This window comes from Cyanistes caeruleus, chromosome Z (assembly GCF_971803275.1).
Source record: "Cyanistes caeruleus chromosome Z, bCyaCae1.hap1.1, whole genome shotgun sequence".
Taxonomy (NCBI): Eukaryota; Metazoa; Chordata; class Aves; order Passeriformes; family Paridae; genus Cyanistes; species Cyanistes caeruleus.
This window is the reverse complement of record NC_141732.1, coordinates 13,280,249-13,303,780: the sequence shown is the minus strand read 5'-3', so window position 1 is coordinate 13,303,780 and position 23,532 is coordinate 13,280,249. Positions and strand designations below refer to the sequence as shown.

The window sequence follows — 23,532 nt, the reverse complement described above, 5'->3', positions numbered from 1 at the left end:
TGGATACTGTAGGGCAGCAGACAGGAGAAAGGAGACAGAGAGAGAAATCAACAGTTACCCCAATTACTCAAGCTACAGCCAACCTCCCAGTTACAAAGCTGGTAGCTAAACCAGACAGCAAGCCTCAACCCATGGCTGTTGCTACTAGCACAAGAAGTAGAAAGTGCACAGACAAAACTGATCGACCAGTGAATGATGATGATGATGATGCAGGAGAAAGACCCTCAACGCCTCCTGACACAAAACCAAGAGTCAAAGCAACTGGCACAAGATCAGAGGCTAATATTGAGTCCTTTTCCCTGAAAGATCTTCGTGGCCTAAGGAAGGACTACACTTGACGACCTGATGAGTCTATAATTAGTTAGTTAGTCCATCTGTGGGATGCTGCAGGTGAAGCTACAGTTCTGGATGGCACTGAAGCAAAGCATCTGGGATCCCTGTCACATGATCCCGTTATTGACCAGGAGATGATGAGGGGGGCTGACCCTTGCAGTCTCTGGGCACGGGTCCTTGAAAGTGTAGCCCAAAGATATCTGTGTGTAGATGATCTTTACATGCAGCAAACACAATAAAAAACCATCGAACAAGAGATCCAACGACTGAGAGAAATGGCAGTGACAGAGAGTGTTTTTTCAGACAACATACCAACTAAGAATCCAGACTTGGTGCCATGTACATCCGTGATGTGGCGAAAATTGATACGACTTAGGCCACAAGAATATGCATCTGCATTAGCAATGATGAAACGGGATGAAAGAGAAGAGACCGTGCTGGATATGGCGAAGAAGCTTCGAGCATACGCAGATGCCGTGCATGGCCCCACACATGCAAGAATCGCAGCTGTGGAAACACGTCTGCAGAGATTAGAAAATAAGATAGAAGAGAATCACAAGAAACTTAAAGATGAGATTAAAGAAGACCTTCTCCAAATCTCAGCAGTACAGATCAGAGGTCCTGGCACTCAACGCAGGCGTTCCCCAGATCGGGAGAGAAGGTATACCCCACGAGCTGAGCTGTAGTTCTTCCTGCGTGATTGCGGAGAAAACATGAGGAGATGGGATGGGAAATCTACTGCAGCTCTGGCACAACGGGTGCGTGAACTGAAAGAGAAGAAGAGTCACAAAGGAAGTTCCACCAAAAGGGAAGCAGCTCCAGTTGCACGTAGCCGAACTGCCAGGTATGATGATGATGACATGTCTGACCCCCCTGAAAGAACATCCAAGACATATACCAAAGGAAAAGATAACCAAGCTTAGAGGGGCCCTGCCTCTAGCCAGGTAGAGGCTAAGGAAAATCGTGTTTTTTAGACTGTGTGGATTCGTTGGCCTGGCACATCAGAACCACAACGATATGAAGCTTTAGTTGACACTGGTGCACAATGCACGCTAATCCCATCAAGACACGTAAGAGCAGAATCTGTTTCTATTTCTGGCATGACAGAGAGATCGCAGGATTTTACCTTAGTAGAAGCAGACGTGAGCCTGACTGGAAATGAATGGAAGAAACACCCTATTGTGACAGGCCCAGAGGCTCCATGCATTTTGGGCATAGACTACCTCCGAAGTGGGTATTTCAAAGACCCAAAAAGATTCAAGTAAGCATTTAGAATAGCAGCTGTGGAGACAGAGGGCATCCAGCAACTGAACACCTTGCCTAGACTGTCTGAGAATCCATCTACAGTAAGACTTCTGAAAGTGAAAAGACAACAAGTACCAATTGCCACCTCGACAGTGCACCGCCGACAATATAGAACAACTCGAGATGCTGTGATCCCCATCCACAAAATGATCAGAGAGCTAGAGAGCCAAAGAGTGGTCAGCAAAACTCACTCACCCTTCAACAGCCCCATCTAGCCTGTGCGTAAATGAAGTGACTCCACTGCTGAGCACTGCCGTGCCAGACATGCTGGAGCTGCAGTATGAGCTGGAGTCCAAGGTAGCGAAGTGGTACGCCACAATTGACATTGCTAATGCATTTTTCTCCATTCCCCTGGCAGCAGAATGCAGGCCTCAGTTTGCCTTCACCTGGAGGGGAGTGCAGTACACCTGGAATCGACTGCCCCAAGGGTGGAAGCACAGCCCCACCATCTGCCATGGACTGATCCAAGCTGCCCTGGAAAAGGGTGAGGCTCCAGAACATCTACAGTACATAGATGACATCATTGTGTAAGAGAACACAGCAGCAGAAGTGTCTGAGAAAAGAGAGAAAATCATCAAGATCCTCCTGGAAGCTGGTTTTGCCATCAAGAAGAGCAAAGTTAAGAGACCAGCTTGTGAGATTCAGTTCCTGGGGATAAAGTGGCAAGATGGGCGGCGTCAGATTCATACTGATGTCATTAACAAAATTACAGCAATGTCTCCATCAACTAATAAAAAAGAAACACAAGCTTTCTTAAGTGCCATAGGGTTTTAGAGAATGCATATTCCTGAATACAGTCAGATTGTGAGCCCTCTTTACTTGGTCACTCGGAAGAAGAATAATTTCCATTAGGACCCTGAGCAGCAACAAGCCTTTGCTCAGATCAAACAAGAGATTGCCCATGCAGTAGCTCTTAGCCCAGTCAGAACAAGACCAGATGTGAAGAACGTGCTCTATTCTGCAGCCGAGAGCCACGGTCTGTCCTGGAGCCTTTAGCAGAAAGTGCCTGAAGAGACTCGAAACCGACCATTAAGATTTTAAAGTAGAAGCTACAGAGGGTCCGAAGCCCATTACACCCCAACAGAAAAAGAAATTTTAACAGCCTATGAAAGAGTCCAGGCTACCTCAGAAGTGATTAGCACTGAAGCACAACTCCTCCTGGCACCCCAACTACCGGTGCTAAGATAGATGTTCAAAGGAAAGGTTCCTTCCATCCATCATGCAACCAGTGCCACATGAAGCAAGTAGATTGCTCTTATCACGCAGCGCGCCCGTATTGGTAAACTGAACCGACCTGGGATTTTAGAAATAATTACAAACTGGCCTGAAAGTGAAAATTTTAGTACCACAGATGAAGAACAAGAAGAAGTGACAAAAGCTGAAGAAGCTCCCCCATACAACCAACTGCCAGCAGAAGAAACACGCTATGCTCTGTTCACTGATGGTTCCTGTCACGTCGTAGGGATGAACCGGAAGTGGAAAGCAGCCGTATAGAGCCCCACATGACAGGTCGCAGAAGCCACTGAAAGAGAAAGTGGATCAAATCAACTTGCAGAACGCAAAGCTGTTCAACTAGCCCTGAACATTGCTGAAAGAGAGAAATAGCCAAAACTCTACCTCTACACAGATTCATAGATGATAGCCAATGCTCTGTAAAGATAGTTAGAGAAGTAGAAAGAAGCTAATTAGCAGCGTAGAAGAAAACCAATTTGAGCTGCCAAAAAGTGGAAAGACATTGCTACCAGAGTAGAGAAACTACCAGTAAAAGTCCGCCACGTAGATGCCCATGTCCCCAAGAGTAGAGCTAATGAAGAACACCAAAATAATAAACAGGTAGATCAAGCTGCAAAGATACAAGTGTCAAAAATAGATCTGAATTGAGAACATAAGAAAGAGTTGTTCCTAGCCCGATAAGCTCATGATGCCTCAAGTCATCAGAGTAAAAATGCCACCTATAAGTAAGCACGAGACCGAGGGGTGAATTTAACTATGAACAGCATTTCTCAAGTTATTCATGACTGTGAGACGTGTGCCACGATCAAGCAAGCCAAGCAGTTGAAGCCCCTCTAGTACGGTGAGCGATAGTCCAGATACAAATATAGAGAAGCCTAGCAAATTGATTATATCACACTGCCCCAAACCCGCCAAAGCAAGCGCTACGTGCTCACGATGGTAGAAGCCACCACGAGATGGTTGGAAACCTACCCTGTGCCTCATGCCACTGCCCGTAACACCATCCTGAGACTTGAAAAGCAAGTCCTTTAGAAACATGACACCCCTGAGAAGACTGAGTCAGACAATAAGACTCATTTCAAGAACAGCCTTATAAACAGCTGGGCTAGAGAACATAGCATTGAGTGAGTGTACCATATCCCCTGCCATGCACCTGCTGCTGAAAAGGTAGAGAGGTACAATAGACTATTAAAAATCACCTTAAAGGCACTGAGTAGAAGATCTTTTAAAAACTGAGAGCAACATCTAGCAAAAGCCACCTAATTAGTCAACACCAGAAGTTCCACCAACCGAGCAAGTCCTGCCCAGTCTGAATCTTTACATGTAGTAGACAGAAACAAAGTCCCAGTAGTACATGTCAGAAGTCTGCTAGAAAAGACAGTTTAGGTCAATTCTACCTCAGGCACAGACAAACCCATTCGTGGAGTTGTCTTTGCTCAAAGACCAGGTTGTACATAGTAAATAATGCAGAGAGATAGAACAACACGATGTGTACCTCAGGAAGACCTGATCATTAGGTAAAAAGTTATTGCCATTGTCTGTACCTTAAACCATGCAGACACGAAACAGAAGGGAATGTGTAAGTGTTGAAAGTATGAGCAGGTGAAAGATAGTGTTTTGAGTGAGTAAAATGAGAGAGTAGAGAATCCTGCAGCTCTCCAGCGTGAGAGAGTCTAGATTCAGTAGCTTGTTGTAGAGCTTGACAGGAGCATGATAGATATACTGCTTGTATTTTTTGGGTGGAACGGAAGAGAAGTTTCTATGTATGTAAATGTGTGCAGAGTTGGAATGTTAGTTTTAGCAGTAAGTCGACGATATGAGGATAAGGGGTGGAATGTCCTGGGTTGATTATGATGTTAAATTGTATCCCCATTCGTCCACCTAACCCAGACACAGGTTCTGTATTCTTAAAATTCCATCTGAGAGTAAAAGTGAGTGGAAAAGAAGCACCAAGTCTGTTATCAGACTGTACTTGCTCCCCCCGCATCAGGAGTTTTGACTACAGCACAGACAGACAACAAGACACAGATCGCCTTGGCTTTCCAGCTAGCCAGAGCAGAGAGGTCTTCCTGGACTGTTTCTTTCCCTTTTCTGAAACGAATCGAACCTGCTCTGGACTGGGGACTCGGGGGAGCACCGGGAGCTTGCACCCCTGGACTACCGGGAGCCCGGCCTGGGCAGCGGCATTTTCCAGCGCCAGAGGGACTGATAACAGAGCCAACACCCCCAGGAAAGAGACCCTCTGAAGTTTGTCATCTCTTCTGAAGGGCGAGAGGTTTTGTAATTTGATATCATTCATTTTTGTGCTGAGTAGTGCTGTGCCTGTGAAATAAACAAGTTTTTTCCACTCCTCTCAGAGAAATCTCTTCCTGAACCGGTTGAAGAGTGGAGAGAAAGAGCCACGTAAGTTTACTTCCCGAGAGAAGCCCCACTGGAGGTTTTCTCCCAAATTTGCCCTAAACCAAGACAAGTAGTAAAAATTTCTTTGTGGCAAGGGTTGTCAAACTCTGAAGCAGGCTTCCTGGGGTACAATGGTAGAGGCAATGCTCTGATTCTGTGACTGCACATTCGGCAACTAAAGCTGAAGGATTTCGTCTGGTCAGCCTTGTGTCACTAGTTATCCCTAATAAACAGGTTTTATACCAACATGTTTCCTTGGGAACAGGAATTGCTGTAAAGATTTTTAAAATCTTAAAAAGCAAACAACTTATTAAAGTCAACATGTATGTTCTCATTTGGTATATAGAATAAGTACCTTAGCTTTTTTGAGCAAGCTAACAATACTGAGGCTTGTGGAAGCCAGTTCCCTGCTAGGCATGCTCTGAAGCTGCGTGATGATGTAAAGTTCACAAATATGCCGGAGTCTCATTACTTGGTACATCTCTGCACAGATCAGTAGAGACATTGCTTGGAGAATACCGGCTGAAAAACAAGAAGACACAAGTTACATGTATTTTACTTTCTTGACAAGATGATCAAAGCTATTTTTCACCAAGCTGTCTTTTAAATACCTAAGAACAAACACAAAATCAGACTGCTGTGATCACCTTTTCATTATTATAAATTTTTGTTTGCTGTATCATCTTATTTTTCCAGAAAAGCTATTAAAATTAGAAGAAAAACTTGTTCAGAACTTCTTGGTAGATGAGTGTAAAGAATTGCTGTCAATATTGAAGTTCTTTTTGAAGATAATGAGTCAAGTGCTGCTGATCTATTTAGAGTAAGTGATAATTAATAAGTGGATTTAGCTAGGTTCTTTTTCAGAAAAGCACTTTTATGATATAATACAGCCAAAAGTAAAAAAAAAAAAAAGGTCACCTTTTTTCCTAAAATATAGCATGGTGGTTGCATTTTTAAACTGATAAACAAGGAAAAGTTAAGTGGAGTGAAAAAAGAAACATGGAATATCTAACAATAAGGTAGAATAATTATTTCAAAAGAAAACAAAAGCAAAAATACATATGACAACATCATTTATTCATTATATCAAGGAAAAATTAGCTGTGCTTAAATCATGTTTTAGATTTAGTAAGCAGATATTCTTCTCATAAAAAAATGTGGAGACATAAAGAATATTTTATATTTTAATTTAAAGAATATTTTAGCTCAATTTTTCTTGCCAAACACTCCTGTTGACATATTTTTTCTGGGTTTACACACACGTAAGATAACCATGTGTATAAATAAGGTATTCCTGCATTTTAACCTTGTTTATAATAAACTCAGCTATATGAGTGTTCAAGAAATGAGAACTTTTGAATAAAACACAGAATCCAGATTAGAAAGCAGTATTACTGTAATGTAAAAAGAAAATTCCAAATATTATAATGGATCAGAAATTAAATTGCAACTTCTTTGAGTCTTGTCTTCTTTATGAGCGCAAAGCAAATACGTAATTTTATTAGAAATATTGCTTCTATTTCATTTGTATAGGATGAATTTCTTTTTTGTTGCACAATACAAAAAAAATCCTCTTTCTCAAGACACTGCACATGCAAATATTAGCATTTTTCAATTAAATAGATGCTGCTACATTACACTCTATCAGTGGCCTGCTGTGGAAGAATGAGTCACAGATATAGAACTGTATTTTACAGTTTCCTTACCTGGGCAGCAGGAGTCAGTGTAAAGGTACTCTAGGAAGGACAGGAAAGTGTCTTTGGAAACCCCGTACACCGGAACCAGAACGCTATTTGCTTCTAGATAATTACCATTAAACATAGCTGCCATAACCTCACAACGGGCTACCAGAACTGCCCTGTGGGCTGGTACAGTTGCATCTGCAGGATGCAAGATAAAAATAAATATACAATGACTTTATATAACACAGAAAGATCTTCATTTTAAAGCTCAGTTCTTCTTAAGAGGTGTTTACTCCACTGAACATGGTTTACATTTTGACAATGGTTTAAGTGTTGACAATAACTAACACAGTCACTGCATACCAGTTAAGATGAATAATGAATAGTAAAATAAAGCAAAATCAAGAAACAAAGAATTAATTAAACCAAAATGAAATAGACTAAACCAACAGAGAATAGACAGAATCAATCTGTTCACACTAACTGAACCTCCAGCCCACTGCATAAATATTCAGTGCTATGAATTGTTATGCAAATGGTTAATGATTGGACTTGATGATCTTAGGCGTCTTTTCCAATCTGAATGATTCTATGAAGAGTCATTTACATTCACCAATAACCCTACTGGTAATTAATATTTGGAACAGAACAACCACACAAAGCAGAGAAAGGCAAATTTTTCCAGATGAAATTCTATTAAGCTCAGTAACTAAACATAAATTTAACTAGATGAAATATTGTGCCTAAGTGAATTTCCTGAATGGTTGTCTTATGAAAAAAACACTGATGATTTCTTCCAGAAATTTATTAATTTTCTATTATATACAAGTGAATCCTTTGCGTTACTCTAACATTTGGAAGACCTGGAGAGGCCAACAGCTCAGGGTGGTAGAGGCCTTTCAGGCTGCAGCATCCAGCTGGACTAAGCAGTCCAGTTTTGTGTGCAAGGAAATGCCAAGCAAATTCCAGTCAGGACAGCAACTGAACCCTAAATGAGCATTTAGAGTTGCATGTAAATATTTTAATCAAAATTATAATAAACAGATCAACTGACATACAAGATAAATATACTGTATATATTCACAAGGAAGTTACTGTTTTAATTACAACATTGGCACCTGAGTAACTCTTTGAAGCCTTCTGGCATTTTTTGTCTTTTGTTCTATTCCTACCCTCTGTACTTCTTTCAAAATGTCTAAGCTGCATACCATATATCCTGTATGTACTTGTGAATGGACATTTATCTACTAATTAAGAAGTTCAGTCACGTTCTGTGTCTTTACACAGAGATGGGTAAATGGGCTCCTATTTTTCATGGCTCTTCTATAAGCTAGAAAGCTCAAAGCAATGCTAAGCATCCAAGGAATTGCTCAAAAACTTAAAAATTTGTTTGTCTGGTTAAGATTAGGGCCTTCACTTTCTCTTAGTAGTTATTTATTTTTGATACAGTTATTCTGACTGATGAATTAGAGAAAAAGGTTTGCAAGACGTATCAATTATTAGGAAAAACAGTTTGTGTTTTATTAGTGGATAAGCATGATTTTTTAAAATACTTGTCAACCCATTCAGAGATTTGGGGTTTATTTCTGTAGAATATATAGTGTTCTGATTTCATCAGATTCCAACAGAGATTCTCTCAGCAGTGGGACACTGAGGTAAATCCTATATGTCATCAAACTCAAAATCAGTATTTCCCTATCCTTTCCAAAGGTATTTTTGTGGAGTTTTTTTCTGTGTATTAAACAGAACTTGTAGAAAGAGTCTGCTTGTCCTTCTGAGCTTATGTTTGAGGAGTTAATGCTTCATGTTTGTCCCTGAGATTTACATCTGAAAAGAATTAAACAACTATCTAATTCTATAAGGCCTTTTCAGCATGAAGGCTGAGTATGGACCAACTTAGCTTTTAAAAACCATCTCGTTCTTATTCTTACAAAAGCATGCAGCACGTTTCTCCCACTGCATCTTTTATTGCAAGGATGAACACATTTAATTTCTGAACAGAAAATCAAATCCTGACACTGCAGTACATGAGGCAGTAAAATGTGGCAGGTGTCAGTGGCACCAGATCTGCAGGTCGCCAAACCCTGGTGGCAAGGACAGCGAAGACAGTCCCTGTCAGCTTCTGGGGAACAAAACAGGTGCTTCCACAGCCAGCACCTGCCTGAGAGGGACAAAAGGATGTTAGCCAGGAGTCAATAACCACCATCTTTCATCTTTTCACTGAGGCCAACAAGCACAGAGGTGAAGCCCATGCCTCTCCAAGGTATGATGTTGGGCAGATGCCTTAAGTATGCACTAGTGCTTGTGCAGCTGGGAAAAGGAGTGAGATTAAAATACAATACAATACAATACAATGTAATAAAACAAAGTAAAACAAAATGAAAGAATGCAAAATAAAATGAAGTAAACCAGAATAGAATAAAATAGAATAAAAAATAGTGTCAATCAGGGAGGCACAGTGGGCTATGACAGGGAGAGGCAATTCCTATAGGCGCAGCCCAGACAAACCATGCTGGGAGTGGACACTGCTACATAGCATCCATAGGGACAAGCTTTCCCTGTTTTCCACAGTGGCAGCAAAGCACTCATATTTTCCTAGTTTTGATGCCATAGAACATGGCCACCTCTATATCCCACATTCCTGAGGAAGGGAAAACGGATAAAGGCTGGAGGCCAAGGGAGCAGAGGTACAGTACCTTGTATTTTGAAGAGTACATCAGCCAGCACAGGTGTGTTAAAGAACAGCCTGAGAGAAGTATTATAGAGCAGTTTTATCTGGTGAGATTTGCAGTCCTTTACAGTGTTTGGCTGAAAAACAAATTGGTAATAAAGCACTGTCATGTGCAACTGCCCACAGAACTAAATATTATGGGAGACCTTTTATATAGGAAAATAAACAACAGCTTCTTGCACATACATTCATCTGCAATCGTCTTTTATCTTCTAATTTCCTATTCCCTACAGTGCAGCATCTCTGAGAGGTCTCTTGTCACACCTTTGCTCTCTCCTTGGTATTCTTGACCTTCCATGAAACTCCCCCATCCAGTGCTGACAGGCAGGTTGGGCTTCATCAGTTTTCTGTAGTCCAAACTTTTTCATAAATTCCCTGTCCAGACCCAATGCTGCAGCAAAATGAGGTTTGAGGGTTCTGGGGGGAGCAGGGGTGGCGCATCCATCCATCCCCCACTGTGATGCCATGTACAGAGGCAAGGCAGCTGAAAATTCTGTGTTTCTTTATACTGCCCTGGAACTGCTTCCATAGAGGCAGGGGGAGCTCACAGACTGAAGCACAGACTCCTCTTACGATAACTTTGTAGTGTCAAGACCCTCCAAAACCCAGTACTCCCAGTTAGTTTTCAGTTTTGGTTTTCTTACCTTAAAAATGTAGTCTAGGGCTGCCGAAAGGAGCAACATCAAAATTATGTTGCTAGATTGTGATAAGTGAAATTCAGATTAGGTTGAATTTATGGTTAAAATCTTAAATTCATAAATTTTTTAGTTTTATTATGAAAAATACCAGTTCTTTCTTTTTGGCCTCCAAAGAAAAATTCTTAAATGGGAAATAAGAGTACCCTGAAGGCACAAAAAAAGAATAAAAGAAATGTCAACAGCTCAGGCTCACTGTCTTAGAAGTCTTCAGGCTCTCCAAGGCCAAATGTAGAAATATTTTAGCTGTGGGTAAGCCAGAATAGTCAAAAGCTGAAAACAGCTAAGTAACTTAGTGATCTCTATATTGTATTGTTCAAAGAGAATTTGAGAGGTTTTCCCATCTAAATCAACAGAAATCATTACAGCAAGTTCTATATTATCAGGGAATTTATAAGCTCCAAGAGCATATGTCTATAAAAACTAATTCTATGTTAGAACTAATTCTACATTGTGACTTTTTATGAAATTAATAATATGATATACATTACATTTTTTTATTTGGTGTTTTACTTAATTAAATATATTGAGTTACAGACAGCTTTCCACATCACAACATTTCTAGGAGAAATTCAACCCTCTGGATCTACTGCAGAAGCCCTGCTTTTGCCATATGTTCAGGAACAAATCTTTCCTGGGCAGCCCCTATTACATGGGAATTAGCAACCCATAATCATATAGCCAGACAATGTTCAAAGCTGTGAATATGAGTAATCCTTTTAGAATACCTGCTTATGTGATTTTTACCAATTACATTAATTCTGCATGTTACATACAATCTCTGTGTACATGTCTACAAACTAAAAACATGAAAAAGTGCAGGCTGTGTAAGCCAAAGTGACTTTAAAAGAAAGACTGACAAGAAAACTTTGCCTACAAAGCAATTTCTCAAAAACTTAAGTAATTAATGGTGACCCAAGTGAGATAGATGTACCTTCCCTGGAGTTTTCAGGATGCATTTAACTTTCTCAAGCACATGTTCTGTTTTATCTGGATCTTTCAACTTCTTTTTTATGTCCTCTTCCAGTCGTTCCCACTGGAAAGCACCTATCACAAAACCAGGGGAGATGGATTATAAATCAGCAAGGCACAGGCCTCAGCATGCAGAGGAAAGATGACATCAACACAAAACACATCCTGCAGAAATGGTAGGGAGTTTGTACATAAATCAGCCAGATCTTTGCTTTTAAGAAGGGCAAGATGCAATTTTTGCACATTAAATTTTCATGGTAGTTTCTATGGTGCAACCAAGTACTGACAGACTAGAGAATCTCACTTGCTTTCACACTCAATCTATGAATTCCTCCCTGTTCAGTCACTACATATTACAGGCAGAGATTATTAAAAAAAAAAATAATCCTTAATGCTTCAACATTTGTGCCAATTTTTCAGCTTATGCCCATGCTGCTGGCTGCATTGTTCAGTAGATGTCTGATCTACAAAAACTTCATGCACAGTTACATTCTCATACAGTCCTCATAGCTAAAACCAGCACAAAATTTGCAATAGAATTCCTGTTATTCTTGTTTTCTCTGTAAAATTCTGTTATTATTGTTTTTGCACCCATGACATTCACTGATGTGTCTCAAGAGTTTTCTTGGAAAAAATAAGAGAGTAAATACAAGATAGTTTATCTTCATGCACTTTGCTGCAGTCTCAGAGGCACCATAGGGCTTTGTGGCAACTTTCAGTTCTAACCCAGGACAAGAAGGAGACAAAAATAGATCAAGCTCAGTGACAAGCCCAACTCAACACAGCCCCGGAGATTCTCTGCTGTTGAGAGGCTGAATCAGCACCTACAGCACACAGCATTCTCAGCTCAATTAGCTTCCATCTATATCACACTGGCTAAGCATTTATAACCTCATGGGCATTGTGTCGCAGTCCTGAAAAGCTGAAAACTTATAATTTGTTCTCTTCTGTCGCTCTATTAGGAACGGCTGGGAAGAACGACACAGACTCTCTAGGGAGTCAGTTAGGAGAATGTCTCCTAGTTTATTATTTCAGCTTTGTTTTATAGACTGATAGGTGGAAAGTACAGAAAGGAAACTCTTACTGGTTAGCAAACCACTACATCACCATCATTGGTCAGTGGGGCACACTACCCCCTGACTTTCTCCTGCAAAGAAAACAAGAGACAGAGAAACAACACCTGCAAGGATGTTTTCTATCTTTGAGGATTGTTTTGAATCCTCCTTATAAATTCCCAGGCTACTTTCTCAGGCTGGGCTGAGAAAGCTATGTAGCCTGTAATTTCTACAGGCTCTCTGCTGCCTGCTCCAGAGCTAGCATCCACACTCTTCTTAGCCTGTACCTCCAGCACCTTCAAGAGACAATGGTCACCTCTCAGAGGCACCAGAAGACACAATGAGTTTTGCAATGACCCTCAGGCTAGGAGCCTCAGCTGGGACCCAAGCAGAGCTCTGCCTGCAGCTACAGAGTCTCACAGCCCCTTGGCTGACATGAAGGAAAGTAAAAAAGGAAAATTAGCGCACACAAGGCAGTAGACACAAGCTGTAGAGGGTAACAGATGAAGATGCTTACAAAGACTGCGAGAAAGGAGGCTCAGGGGTGAACTTGCCTCCCGCTTCAACTGCCAAGAAAGTTGTAGCCAGTTTGGAGACAGTCTCTTCTCCCAGGCAGTAAATGACAGAACAAGAGGAAACAGCCTCAAGTTGCACCAGGGGAGGTTTAGATTCAGTATCAGGAAAATTTCTTTGCCAAAGGGTTGTCAAGCACTGGAACAAGGTGCCCAAGGCAGTGGTGGGATCACCATCCCTGGAGGCACTTCAAAGATATGGTACTTGGGGACACAGTTTAAGTGATGGGCTTGGCAGTGATGGGTTAGTGCTTGGATTTGATAATCTTAAAGGTATTTTTCAACCCAAATTATTAAATTATTATGTGAATTAAAAATACTGAATTTTTCCATCACCTGCTGAAAATCCAGTTTTAATCCCCTATTCTTGTCTCCAATAAATAAGAAATAAAAAATCCATTCAGTGATTTTTTTCAGTGAAAAACTTCTTCATCTACTCTTTATGTTTGTCCCTATTTTGGAAAGAACTGCCTTTGATGTACAAACTCCAACTGAAAGCTGAAAGATTCTCTGACAGTTGAAAAATATTTTATAAAGAACAAATAGGAATTAGCTACTTCCACAAAAAGACCCCAAATCTTTCTGCTGAGAATTTCTAAGCAACATCTGAAAAGTTAAAAAAGTATCAGTGCCATTTTAATAGCTGGCATTAGATAGTTGTGTCAGCTGAGGTACAGTCTGTACCAACTGGTAGCAAAACTCATGCAACACCTCAGAGATCTCCACACTCCACTTATCACTGTTTTCTCTTCAGCTGCACTGTTGGAATGCAGTTAGGAAAAATGGTATGACCCAAAAAATGTTCCTCCGAAAGTGTAGAATTGTAAGTTTCTTTCCCGTATCTTGTTCTCCCCGGTTCCCCTTATTGGTTGTGTAAATTCCCTCACCCCTTTCCCCTGTCTTCAAAAAGAGAGGCTTATCGATACCTCTTGCTCTTTCCCTCCTGCAACCTCACCCTGAAGGATCCCAAGAAATAAAGCTGTAACTGCTATCTCAGCAAAGGGAAAGAGCCTCGTTTTTAGGTTCTTCTTTGACAAGCTAAACTATCTCCCCTGTCTCCCTGGCTGCTGTGGGGTGGACAGTAGTGGCAGAGAGGCAGGGGACATTAGAAATTAGAGCACTGCACCATACTCAGAATAAAATTACTAGAGTTTTCTTAAGTAACTGCATTGTTGCCCTTGTGTTTAGAACATGCAACCATTTACAATATTTTAAAAACCTAGGATCTGAAACTTACTCAAACTCCAAATCTTCTGGGGGAAAATTTTGCATGTTATTAATGTTAGCCAATGGACTAATTTAATTTAGGTCCATAAAGTCTGGAATGCAAACTAATTTAGTTTTTGCTAAATGCAGATGATGACCTTTTTTCACTGTGCATAGGAATCACAAGGGATAAAATAGGTGTGGAAAGATGGTGAGACACCATCTCACAACAGCAAAGCCACATTCCTTAGGGTGATGCATATATTCCTTCATCAGACAATAGGAAATGAGCAGCCAGATCTGATATGAATTGAAAGAGATACCAGCAGGTACCTGAATAAATGAAGTGGAGGATATCTGGGAGACAAGAGCAGAAGAGAGAATCCTTCACCACCACCCTGACTGGTGGGACACAGGGTGGGACACCATGGGGATACGAGGGTAAGGGATCCCCCTCCTCCACTGCAAAGAGACTCTGTGCCAGCTGCACAAGGGAGGTGTCATGGGCATCGGATGGGCTCTTCACTCCAAACAGCAGCATGAAGAGGTGGCTGACAGAGCAGAGGATGATCTTGTGAGCCTCCACTGCTATGCTGAGGTCCTCAGGATAGAAGGCCACATCCACACACTGGCAGCAGCAGAGCAGGTTGTGCAGGTCTGCGTTGTAGTGTGAGGCTTCACCCTTCAGGATCGGCATCTTTTCTGCAAAACAAGTCAGGCTGTAACTTAGGCAGGTGCTAACCACAGGGCAACTGACTTTATCAGGTCAGTTTAATTTTTAGAAGACGTATTCAATAAGAATATTTCTTACATACTGTTTTAATATCTTGAGTAAAATACTCTAAAAATGGAAATACTTAGTACAGTAAGTTAAGAAATTCTTAGTTTAATAGTAAGTGTCTGTCCTTTCATGAACCCTCTATAGAAAGTTACACTATAAAGAGACTTTGACTATGTATTCCAAATCTAAGAGGTCTGAGCAAATTCTTAGAACATTAAGAAGAGTGTTCTAAGACGAGGAAGAAGACACAGCTACAGATTTAGAGGTAACTCCTTCTCAGTAATTTTTTCACTGAACAAATGCATCAGATGCTCAGAAATCACGTAAGGGTGTGTACTTCTCTCCCTTGCTTTATCTGCAGAAAACAAATTACTTGATGATATTGTAGAATAACAATTCATGCTCTAACAACTTTCTTTTGTAATCTCTCTGTTAAGATTTTATATAAAGCTTTTTTCATGTGTTCGTTATTTCATCAGTCCACCAGAAAAACACTCCTATTAGTTATATCTAAAATAAACTAGAAATCCATTGCACTGTTATTTATTGCCATACAATTTTCCCCAAGCAAATTTAACCATTGCTAAATGACAATGCAACATAACCAGAAGAGCTGACAATAGATAGCATAGCTCACAGTAAAAATTGTTAGTAAAAAATGTAGCAAAAAATATTAATTGTGCAAAGAAAATGACACACATAAGGAATTATACTAGTGACCAGATATCAATGAGCACCTGGCTGTTCAAGTTGAGGTGGTTGGACTCGATGGCACTTCTGCATCTTTTTCCTTTCCTTCATTTTTTTGGATGACTTCTGATTCAAACTTTGGATCATAAAATATTCCAGCTAAGACAAGAAACATATTTTTTAAAAAACCCTTGTTATTTAATAACAACCTAGGCATCAAATTAAGGGGTATGAAAGGTTCTGTATGCAGGACTAAAACTACTGACACTATTACCAGTCATCCAAGAGTCCCAAAACTCCTTTATGAGAAGCTCCCATATTTAGATAAAACTAGCACAGTTTAAAAGACTATTTATTCAAATGATTGTGGTTAATTCTTGTATATTTAATCTTCCTAGAATTGACAGACATAAGGATATTCAATTTATCAACCTCTTTAGATGCCAATTGGTTCTTGGGGTCTCATTCAGCAAGATAAAAGGACAAGAATACAAGTGGAACACTTACTGCAGTGTGTCAGATGGCTTGCCTAAATCTTCCTGCTTAAAACCAGAGCAACCTTGGTACTGCTAATTCAGATAGTATCATAGAACCCTAGAATGGCTTGGTTTGGAAAGTACCTTGGCCATTTAATTCCAATCCCCCTGCCATGGGCAGGGATACTTTCCACTAGACCAGGTGCTCCAAGCCCCATCCAACCCTGCCAAGAACACTGCCAAGGATGGGGCGCTCACAGCTTGCCTGACCATTCTGTTCCAGTGTCTTACCACCCTCACAGTGAAGAATTTCTTTCTAATATCTAACTTGAATCTTATATTGGTGGCAACTTGACACTTGGTGGAAGGGCCCATAGTGTGCCTCCTCTGGCTCTCTGAAGCCTTCACATCAGTCATGAATCTCCTGCATGTTCCACCCTGCTTCCAAAACAGCAGATACATGCTCACCACTCCTCCAAAGTATTTCTGTACGTAGAAGTCATTAAGAGTGTGCAGTTCAAGGTATGTGGCTCCAAGTTCCTTAGCAAGCTGAACTCCTTCAGAGGTTGTGACACAGCTCCTCCTGTCTGAAGTGCACAGTGGACAGGTGCAAGGCACTCCTGGGGAAAGTGATGTAAAAAACCATTTTGACCAAATAATGCAGAATTCTTAGATTCCTAAATAGTTTTAAAGATGCCTTACTTAGAGGAGAACAAAGAGGGAAATAAACACATAGCAATTTTACTGTAAGAAATTTGTAATTACAAAAGAAACCAAACTTCTTATTAATTAATTCAAAATACTAGTCACTCTATAAATGTCTGCATACATTAGCATTAGCATTATTTTATTGGTTTTGTTAAGGTGGAAAAATCCATCCAGATTTCTGGATGCCAGATTCAGCTTTAGCTCAATATCTTTGCTTGCTTGAGTTCTAGCCTGCAAGTGTTATCATTTATGAATGTCACCCTTAAACCTGCTGAATTATTGTGGCCAGTCCATACAGGTAATGAAAGCATACACAGTAATGAAAGAAGAAAATTTCTACTCCAAACCAACCTTTGATAGGTTGTACTTACTGCAGGATCTGATTCATTTACATGTATTTTACATATATTTTTTTTTAAAAAATAGGTACTTTAAGATTATGCCATTTAAATGTTTAAAATCTTTTAGCCACACTGGGTCAGCTTTGCTTAATAACAGTAAGAACCTGCCAGCCACGGATGTGCTTTTAAATGTTCTGTGCATGCTCCATGTTAATGTCCTCTGCCTAGACCTATGGATAATGTAACTAAACAACTTTTCTGGGTTTTTTTAATAATTTGTTTTGGCAGCAACATCTAGCACTACAGAGGATTAAGATCATAGTAATCTGTATAAGCAAACTGCTGTGCTCACAAATACCACCTAGAAACAAAAACATCTCTGCCTCAGCAAGCTAAAAACTAACAGCGTATGTGTGAACTGCAGTTTGCTCTGATAGGTTTCAGGCTAAACCCAGAGGTCCAGCCTGATGTCTCCCATAGCCACATTATTTAGAAAGGAAGACAGAAAAAAAATTAAGTGGAAAAGAGAAAAAAACCAAAACACTAGAGGAGTCACTCAGTTTGGTGATATCCTTTTCTTAAATACAAAGTGTAAGAAAATGCTTGGGGAAGACAAATTACCAAGATCTTGCCTTTACAATGGTAGATTTATTAATCCTGTATACAGCATAAAAGCTTTTGGTCATGATCAGTGAATTATTAAATGAAAGAAAATAAATATTCAAGTGTTATGGAGATCTTTAACTGTCCTTTATCAGTCACTGAGCTAAGAGATTTATAAGTAGAACCTTGGCAACACTGAGCATTCTATCCATAGAGGATATACTTCATATGGATTAATATTTCCATGTACATTACAAAATAAATGTTTACATCTACACCCATCATTACTCATTAAAAGGAGGGATGCTCAGAAACACTTGTTAAGTGTCATAAAGTAAAAGACAAGTCAGGGTTGTGTTTTTCATTCATTGTCTTAGGAAAAAAGTCCCAGAGAATTTCAAGTCTTTTCCCACCCACTCTCCAGTGTTTTCAGACTGTTGGATGAATTGTAATCTCATACACTAGAGATACTTTATACCCAAATATATGTTGCTTAATCCAAATTACTGGATTTAATCCCCATGTATGATGACAAGAAGAGTCATTGCAGAGGTCAAAGAAGGATAAATTGCCTTTCATCACTGGGGTTAATTAAAACAATGTTCTTGCCAGTACATCAGCCTAGAGAGCCCAGATACATGTGCATATTATTGTTATCCTGACAGACTAATTGTTTCTGTTTGCAGCATGGAAAAACATCCAGCTTTTACTGAAATCACACTATACCAAACTTCCATTTGAGATTTTATCTGTCATTACAGGAGGCTGGTTACATACCGTTTTTTCTTGCACCAATAGCAGAAATTATTACTGGAACTGAGCAGTGACTTAGTGCTTTTTTTACCGTTGGCACATAGTTGTCCTTTAGTTCTTGAAATGAAGTCTTGTCATTGACAGAGTATTTAATCACAATAATATCAGCTCCTCCAATGAGCCTGCAGGAAGTGTACCAGTCACTGTCAAATATATCCTAAAAAAAAAAACCCAGAAAACAAAAAACTAATCAAGAATTTACTGTCTATAAAGAAAAAGATGAAATATTCTATATTCTTAATGCAAAACTTTAAATAAGTGTTTTTGTTTGCTTAGATCTTATTTGAAAACATGCAACAATGAGCAGACTTCCTGCTTTGTAATTTCCTTGTTTGGAGAGCAAGTTGTTTGTTGTAATAAATCATAAATATTTTCCATGAATTCAGGGATTCTTCCAGAAGAATTAAAAATAGGATTTATCAGGGAATATTCTTTTCAGGAAGAAACTTTTCTGATTTAATTACTCAACTTTAAAATAGTTTCCTTTAGAAAATAAAAGCACCTTCAGTGGTAGAGGTTTTCAGCAATTCATACAAAAACATTATTAATCACACCATTTTAGAGAAATGGTTACACAAAACTGTCCTATGTATCTATGAACTTTTAAATACAAACTTAATAATTCAGTGTGATTTTTATCTGCCTCACAAGAGCTTCCACATAGCTTTACCAGGTGTTAATGTCTTCAGGATAAGGACTTAAATCGCATAGATAAACCTCCTTTTTCAACTTCATATTCAAATTTTCATTGCTCTGTGCTGAGGACTTTACCTTTAAAATTGTTTGATATTTTGTTAATTTACAGCTGTGCTGCATCCACATGCAGTATACAGTTATTACTTGTGTATTTTTCATTGAACTGTAATTCTGCACAATTTCTGTTTTGCCTGGAGGTATCTCATAAATACCAGGGGAAACCTTGGCTTTGAATGTATGCTGAATTGAAAACTTGAGAAAAGTCTGGAACTGGTCCAGAGAACTGGAAAAAAGCTCTGATAACCCTAACTACTATCACCTCTGTCCTGGTTTAGGGCAAATTTGGGAGAGAACCAACAAATGGGGTCCCTCCAGAAAGCAAATTCTAGTGGCCCCTCCCCCAGCTGGTTCAAGAAAAAGATTTCCTTGGAGAAAAGTGGAAAAAACCCGTTTATTTAACAAAAACTGAATAATATTAAACAATAAAATCTCTCTGTTTGATGAGATAGCAAATCCAGAAAAGTCCTTTTCATGTGGTGTAGCTCAGCTCGCTCATTCTCTTATCAGTCCCTCCAGTGCTGGAAAGTGCCAAGGCCCAGGCCCTGGTGGGCCACAGGCGAGAGCTCCAGGGGCTTGTCTGGGTTTTCAGTCCACAGCAGGTTTGAACAGATCCAAGAAAAAGGGAAGAAAACAGTCCAGGGAACTTCTCTGCCTCAGCTAGCTAAAAAACAACAGCAAAGGAGAGCTCTGTCCCGCTGTCTGTACATGCTGCAGACAACACAGTCCATGAGTAGGATGTGGGGGACTGAGGGCTCTTTCTGAACACAAACTGGGGCTTCTTCTTCCCCCTTTTCACTCTCAGAGCCAGTCTTAGAGGTGCAGAACTTAATGTGTAACATAAACAAGGTGACTGGGGATACAAGCATCATAAAGTCACCCCAGGACAACCTCTTAGAATAGAGACTTTTTAGCCCTCTATGTACTTAAAAGGGACTTATAAGAAAGATGGGAACAAACTCTTTGGCAGGGCCTGTTGTAATAGGACAAGGGACAATGGTTTTAAATAAAAGAGGGTAGATTTAGGCTGGCTATAAGGCAGATATTTTTTTACACAGAGAATGGTGAGGCCCTGGCACAGTTTGCCCTAAGAAGCTGTGGGTGGCCCATCCCTGGAAGTGTTTAGGGCCAAGTTGGATGAGGCTCTGATCAATCTGGTCTAGTGGAAGGTGTTTCCGCCATGGCAGGAAAGAAAAAACAATTCTCAAGCACATGTTTGAGCAACCCCCCATGGCAGGGGAGTTGGAATGAGATGATCTCCAAGGTTCCTTCCAATCCAAATCATCCAGGGGTTCTGTGATTCTATGGCAGCCCTGTACAGCATGATGCAAAACTAGAAGAACTTGGGATCTTGAGGGAAAAAAAGGGAAATTAGCAGTAATGAAATAAAGACAATGTGAAAACAGGAATAAATGAGCACAGCAGAAGTGACAAACAGGCAGAACTCAAAATTTGGGCTGGGAGGGATGAATGTGAGTTTGGAAGAGCAAGTCTCAGAAATAAGAATATCACAAATGGGAGTCAAGTACATAAAAAATTAGTAATATCAACAAGTGGTGTGGTTGCATTGTAAACATAACTATTTTTGATCACTTCAAAAGGGTTATTGTTTCAAATCTGGTCTGCAATGCTCTTAACTACGAGAAGTAGCATGACCTTGATGGAAGTCAAAATCAGCAAGTATTTGCCTAAACTGCCAGTGCACATCATTTCCAATACAGGTCTTGACCTTACAAAGAAAAAAGTCTGGAAATAAATTATAGTAGGTGTTCCCATTGAACACTACTTTCTTCTGTAATAGAAGCTTTTGTTCTGCAATAAGTAAACCACAATTAACAATTTATCAGGAATAGCTCTTATGTGATTAACCATGCTGAGAAAAAGAGAGGAGGTCAAATGTACTGTTCTAGATATTTGGGGTTTTTTTGAACAACTCACTTAGATGCTATTCTAATCCCAAACTAAGGACAGTCTCAATTAGCACTTAATACAATCCTTCAGGGCCAATTAATAATACAACATTTACACCTAAATGCACATTTAGCACATCTAACAGTAAGACTACCAGCTGCAGTGCTTCGAAACAGCCGTCTAGATGAATATTTAGAGAACTTGCTCACACAAGCAGGCAAAAATTGAGAATTTTCAAGGGACAGCTTTTGTACACTTTAGTTGATGAAGATCTCAGTGGAGAATTTTTAATAGAGGTATATTTAACACAACAAAAGTATAAAGGAAAAACACAATACAACCCCAAAAATAACATGGAATATTTATCTGTTCTGTTCTGTTGGCAGACAGCACATCTGCTGCTTTGCAATTTCTGCCCAGCTGACTGTCTTCAACCCAGAATTGCACCTGCCCTTCTCTACAAGACTGGAGACAATGGTGGTAACATAAGCAAAGTGTAGAACACAGGTGCACAGCTTTAAGCATGAACAATAAAAAATACTTATGGAAAATGCTTATGGAATTTAATAGTGTATTTGTATATTAATTTTGTGATATGTTTGTATATTGTTTTTCACTCACTCCAGTGTACAACAGAGCTAAATCTCATGTGCCAGGAAAATCCTCCAGAAGTGTCTTTGACAATGGGTTATTTGCACAAGACATCCCTGAGGCAGCATCTAGAGCCTCCTTCATTATTGCTTTTAGAGAACCTTTCATGCAAAAATGACAGAGGTAATTTCTTCAGATGATGAACAGCTGTTCAGATTCAGGAATAACCTTAATTTCAGGTTCCATCTATGAAATTTTTGAATAGCTACTCCTCATCATACTTGCTGCTCCATTTCACAAGTCAACAGTTGGCAAAGGGAAGAAGTATCTGCACAGCTAAGGTTATTTTAACATGACCTTATTAATTATACTTCTGATGATGTGCAGCTCAGGACATCTTCATTCTTTCCTTGTATGCCTTCATTCTAAGTGTCTCGTAACATATTCTTGCCATTAGTAAATTATACTTCTCAATATTCAATGTTGAAAATAAAGCTTTCCTAGAAAAAAGATTGCTAGAAAAATCACATGATCCCACAAGACAACAATACTTGCTTTGTTAAAAATGATTTATGAACGCCTTTCTCAATGGCAGTGAAATTCTTCACACAAATGCTCTTGCAATGCCCATGCTCTTTCTGGAAGTTGCTCATAAGTGTCCCCATGTCCAACCAGCCCAGCCCTGGATCTGAGGCAGCAATGCCAGCCACTCTTTGTGGGGAAGAGGGTGCCAGGACATCCTTTAAGGATGTTGCCCTGGGATTTCCCCAAAATTCAAGAGCACTGCATTTGGAATATTGGAGAGTTATCCCTCTCTATGATCCATTTACAGACCTGGTCTCCACTACCAAAACCTTCTTCAAGCTGATGTTCTCCACACTACATACCAGAGCCTTCCCTGCTTTTTTTTTCAAGATTCCTCTGCAATTCCTTATCAGGTCTGCAGCTAATTTTATGGGTGCATTCTGCATAATTTACTAGTCCCCTGAACTTACTCAGGTAAGTAATCTGCAGTACAGATGGAAGGATCTCCTTTAGAAATCCCCCTAAACATCCCCTCCACAAAACAAAGAAAGGTCATATTGGCCTGTGTCATCCTCTCAGAAATGAATTTAATAGTATTTTTTACCAGGATATAATAATAACATATTTACAACATTTATTGTTGTAAATTTCCACTTCAGGCATTCCAGCTTAAAAATAAGCTGGCTGGCTTATTAGAAAAGTTACAATGGAAAATGAAAAATGAAGTTACAAGCTGTCATTTTTTACTGAAACAGCAATATGTCTAGATTTCTAAAAATAGTAAATAAAATCTAGAAGTGGTTCAGATTCCTTTACCTTTAGACATGATAAGGGCTGGCCAGCCTTGGCAGCACAAGAGCACAAGAATTTTGATAAAGAGGAAAAAGCCAGAGAACTACACTATGAATGATACTGTTTGCATAAGAAAGCTTGAGGGACTACTCCTGTTTGTGCAGTAAATAACTAAGAAAAAATACAAAAAGACTCAGGGAATGAAATTGTTGTAAGGGAGAATTAGAAAAAAAATCACAGAACAACTTCTCAAAATTGTAGTCAATATATTTAAGTTGCAGTTGATATATTTGTGTACTCATGAGCCCCATGGAGGTCTGCAACTCTGTGTAAGGCTCTGAGCAGAAACAGTGGAGCATTCACG

General features: G+C 39.7%; 1 protein-coding gene across 3 annotated transcripts in view; it reads right to left on the bottom strand.

Annotated features, from left to right (window-relative positions):
* Positions 1-23,532, bottom strand: part of RHOBTB3 (Rho related BTB domain containing 3) — a 35,132-nt gene that overhangs the window by 6,891 nt on the left and 4,709 nt on the right. For 2 of the 3 annotated variants that reach the window (XM_086868684.1, XM_086868686.1), the window contains exons 3-10: positions 18,561-18,753; positions 16,600-16,751; positions 15,703-15,814; positions 14,518-14,886; positions 11,314-11,426; positions 9,650-9,761; positions 6,978-7,151; positions 5,627-5,793 (exon numbers count right to left, since the gene is read on the bottom strand). In XM_086868684.1, coding sequence (XP_086724810.1) covers positions 5,627-5,793; positions 6,978-7,151; positions 9,650-9,761; positions 11,314-11,426; positions 14,518-14,886; positions 15,703-15,814; positions 16,600-16,751; positions 18,561-18,753 — 1,392 coding nt within the window. Of the gene's footprint in view, positions 1-2,992; positions 3,161-5,626; positions 5,794-6,977; positions 7,152-9,649; positions 9,762-11,313; positions 11,427-14,517; positions 14,887-15,702; positions 15,815-16,599; positions 16,752-18,560; positions 18,754-23,532 lie in introns of those variants that run through there. The other variant, XM_086868685.1, reaches the window with a different exon arrangement.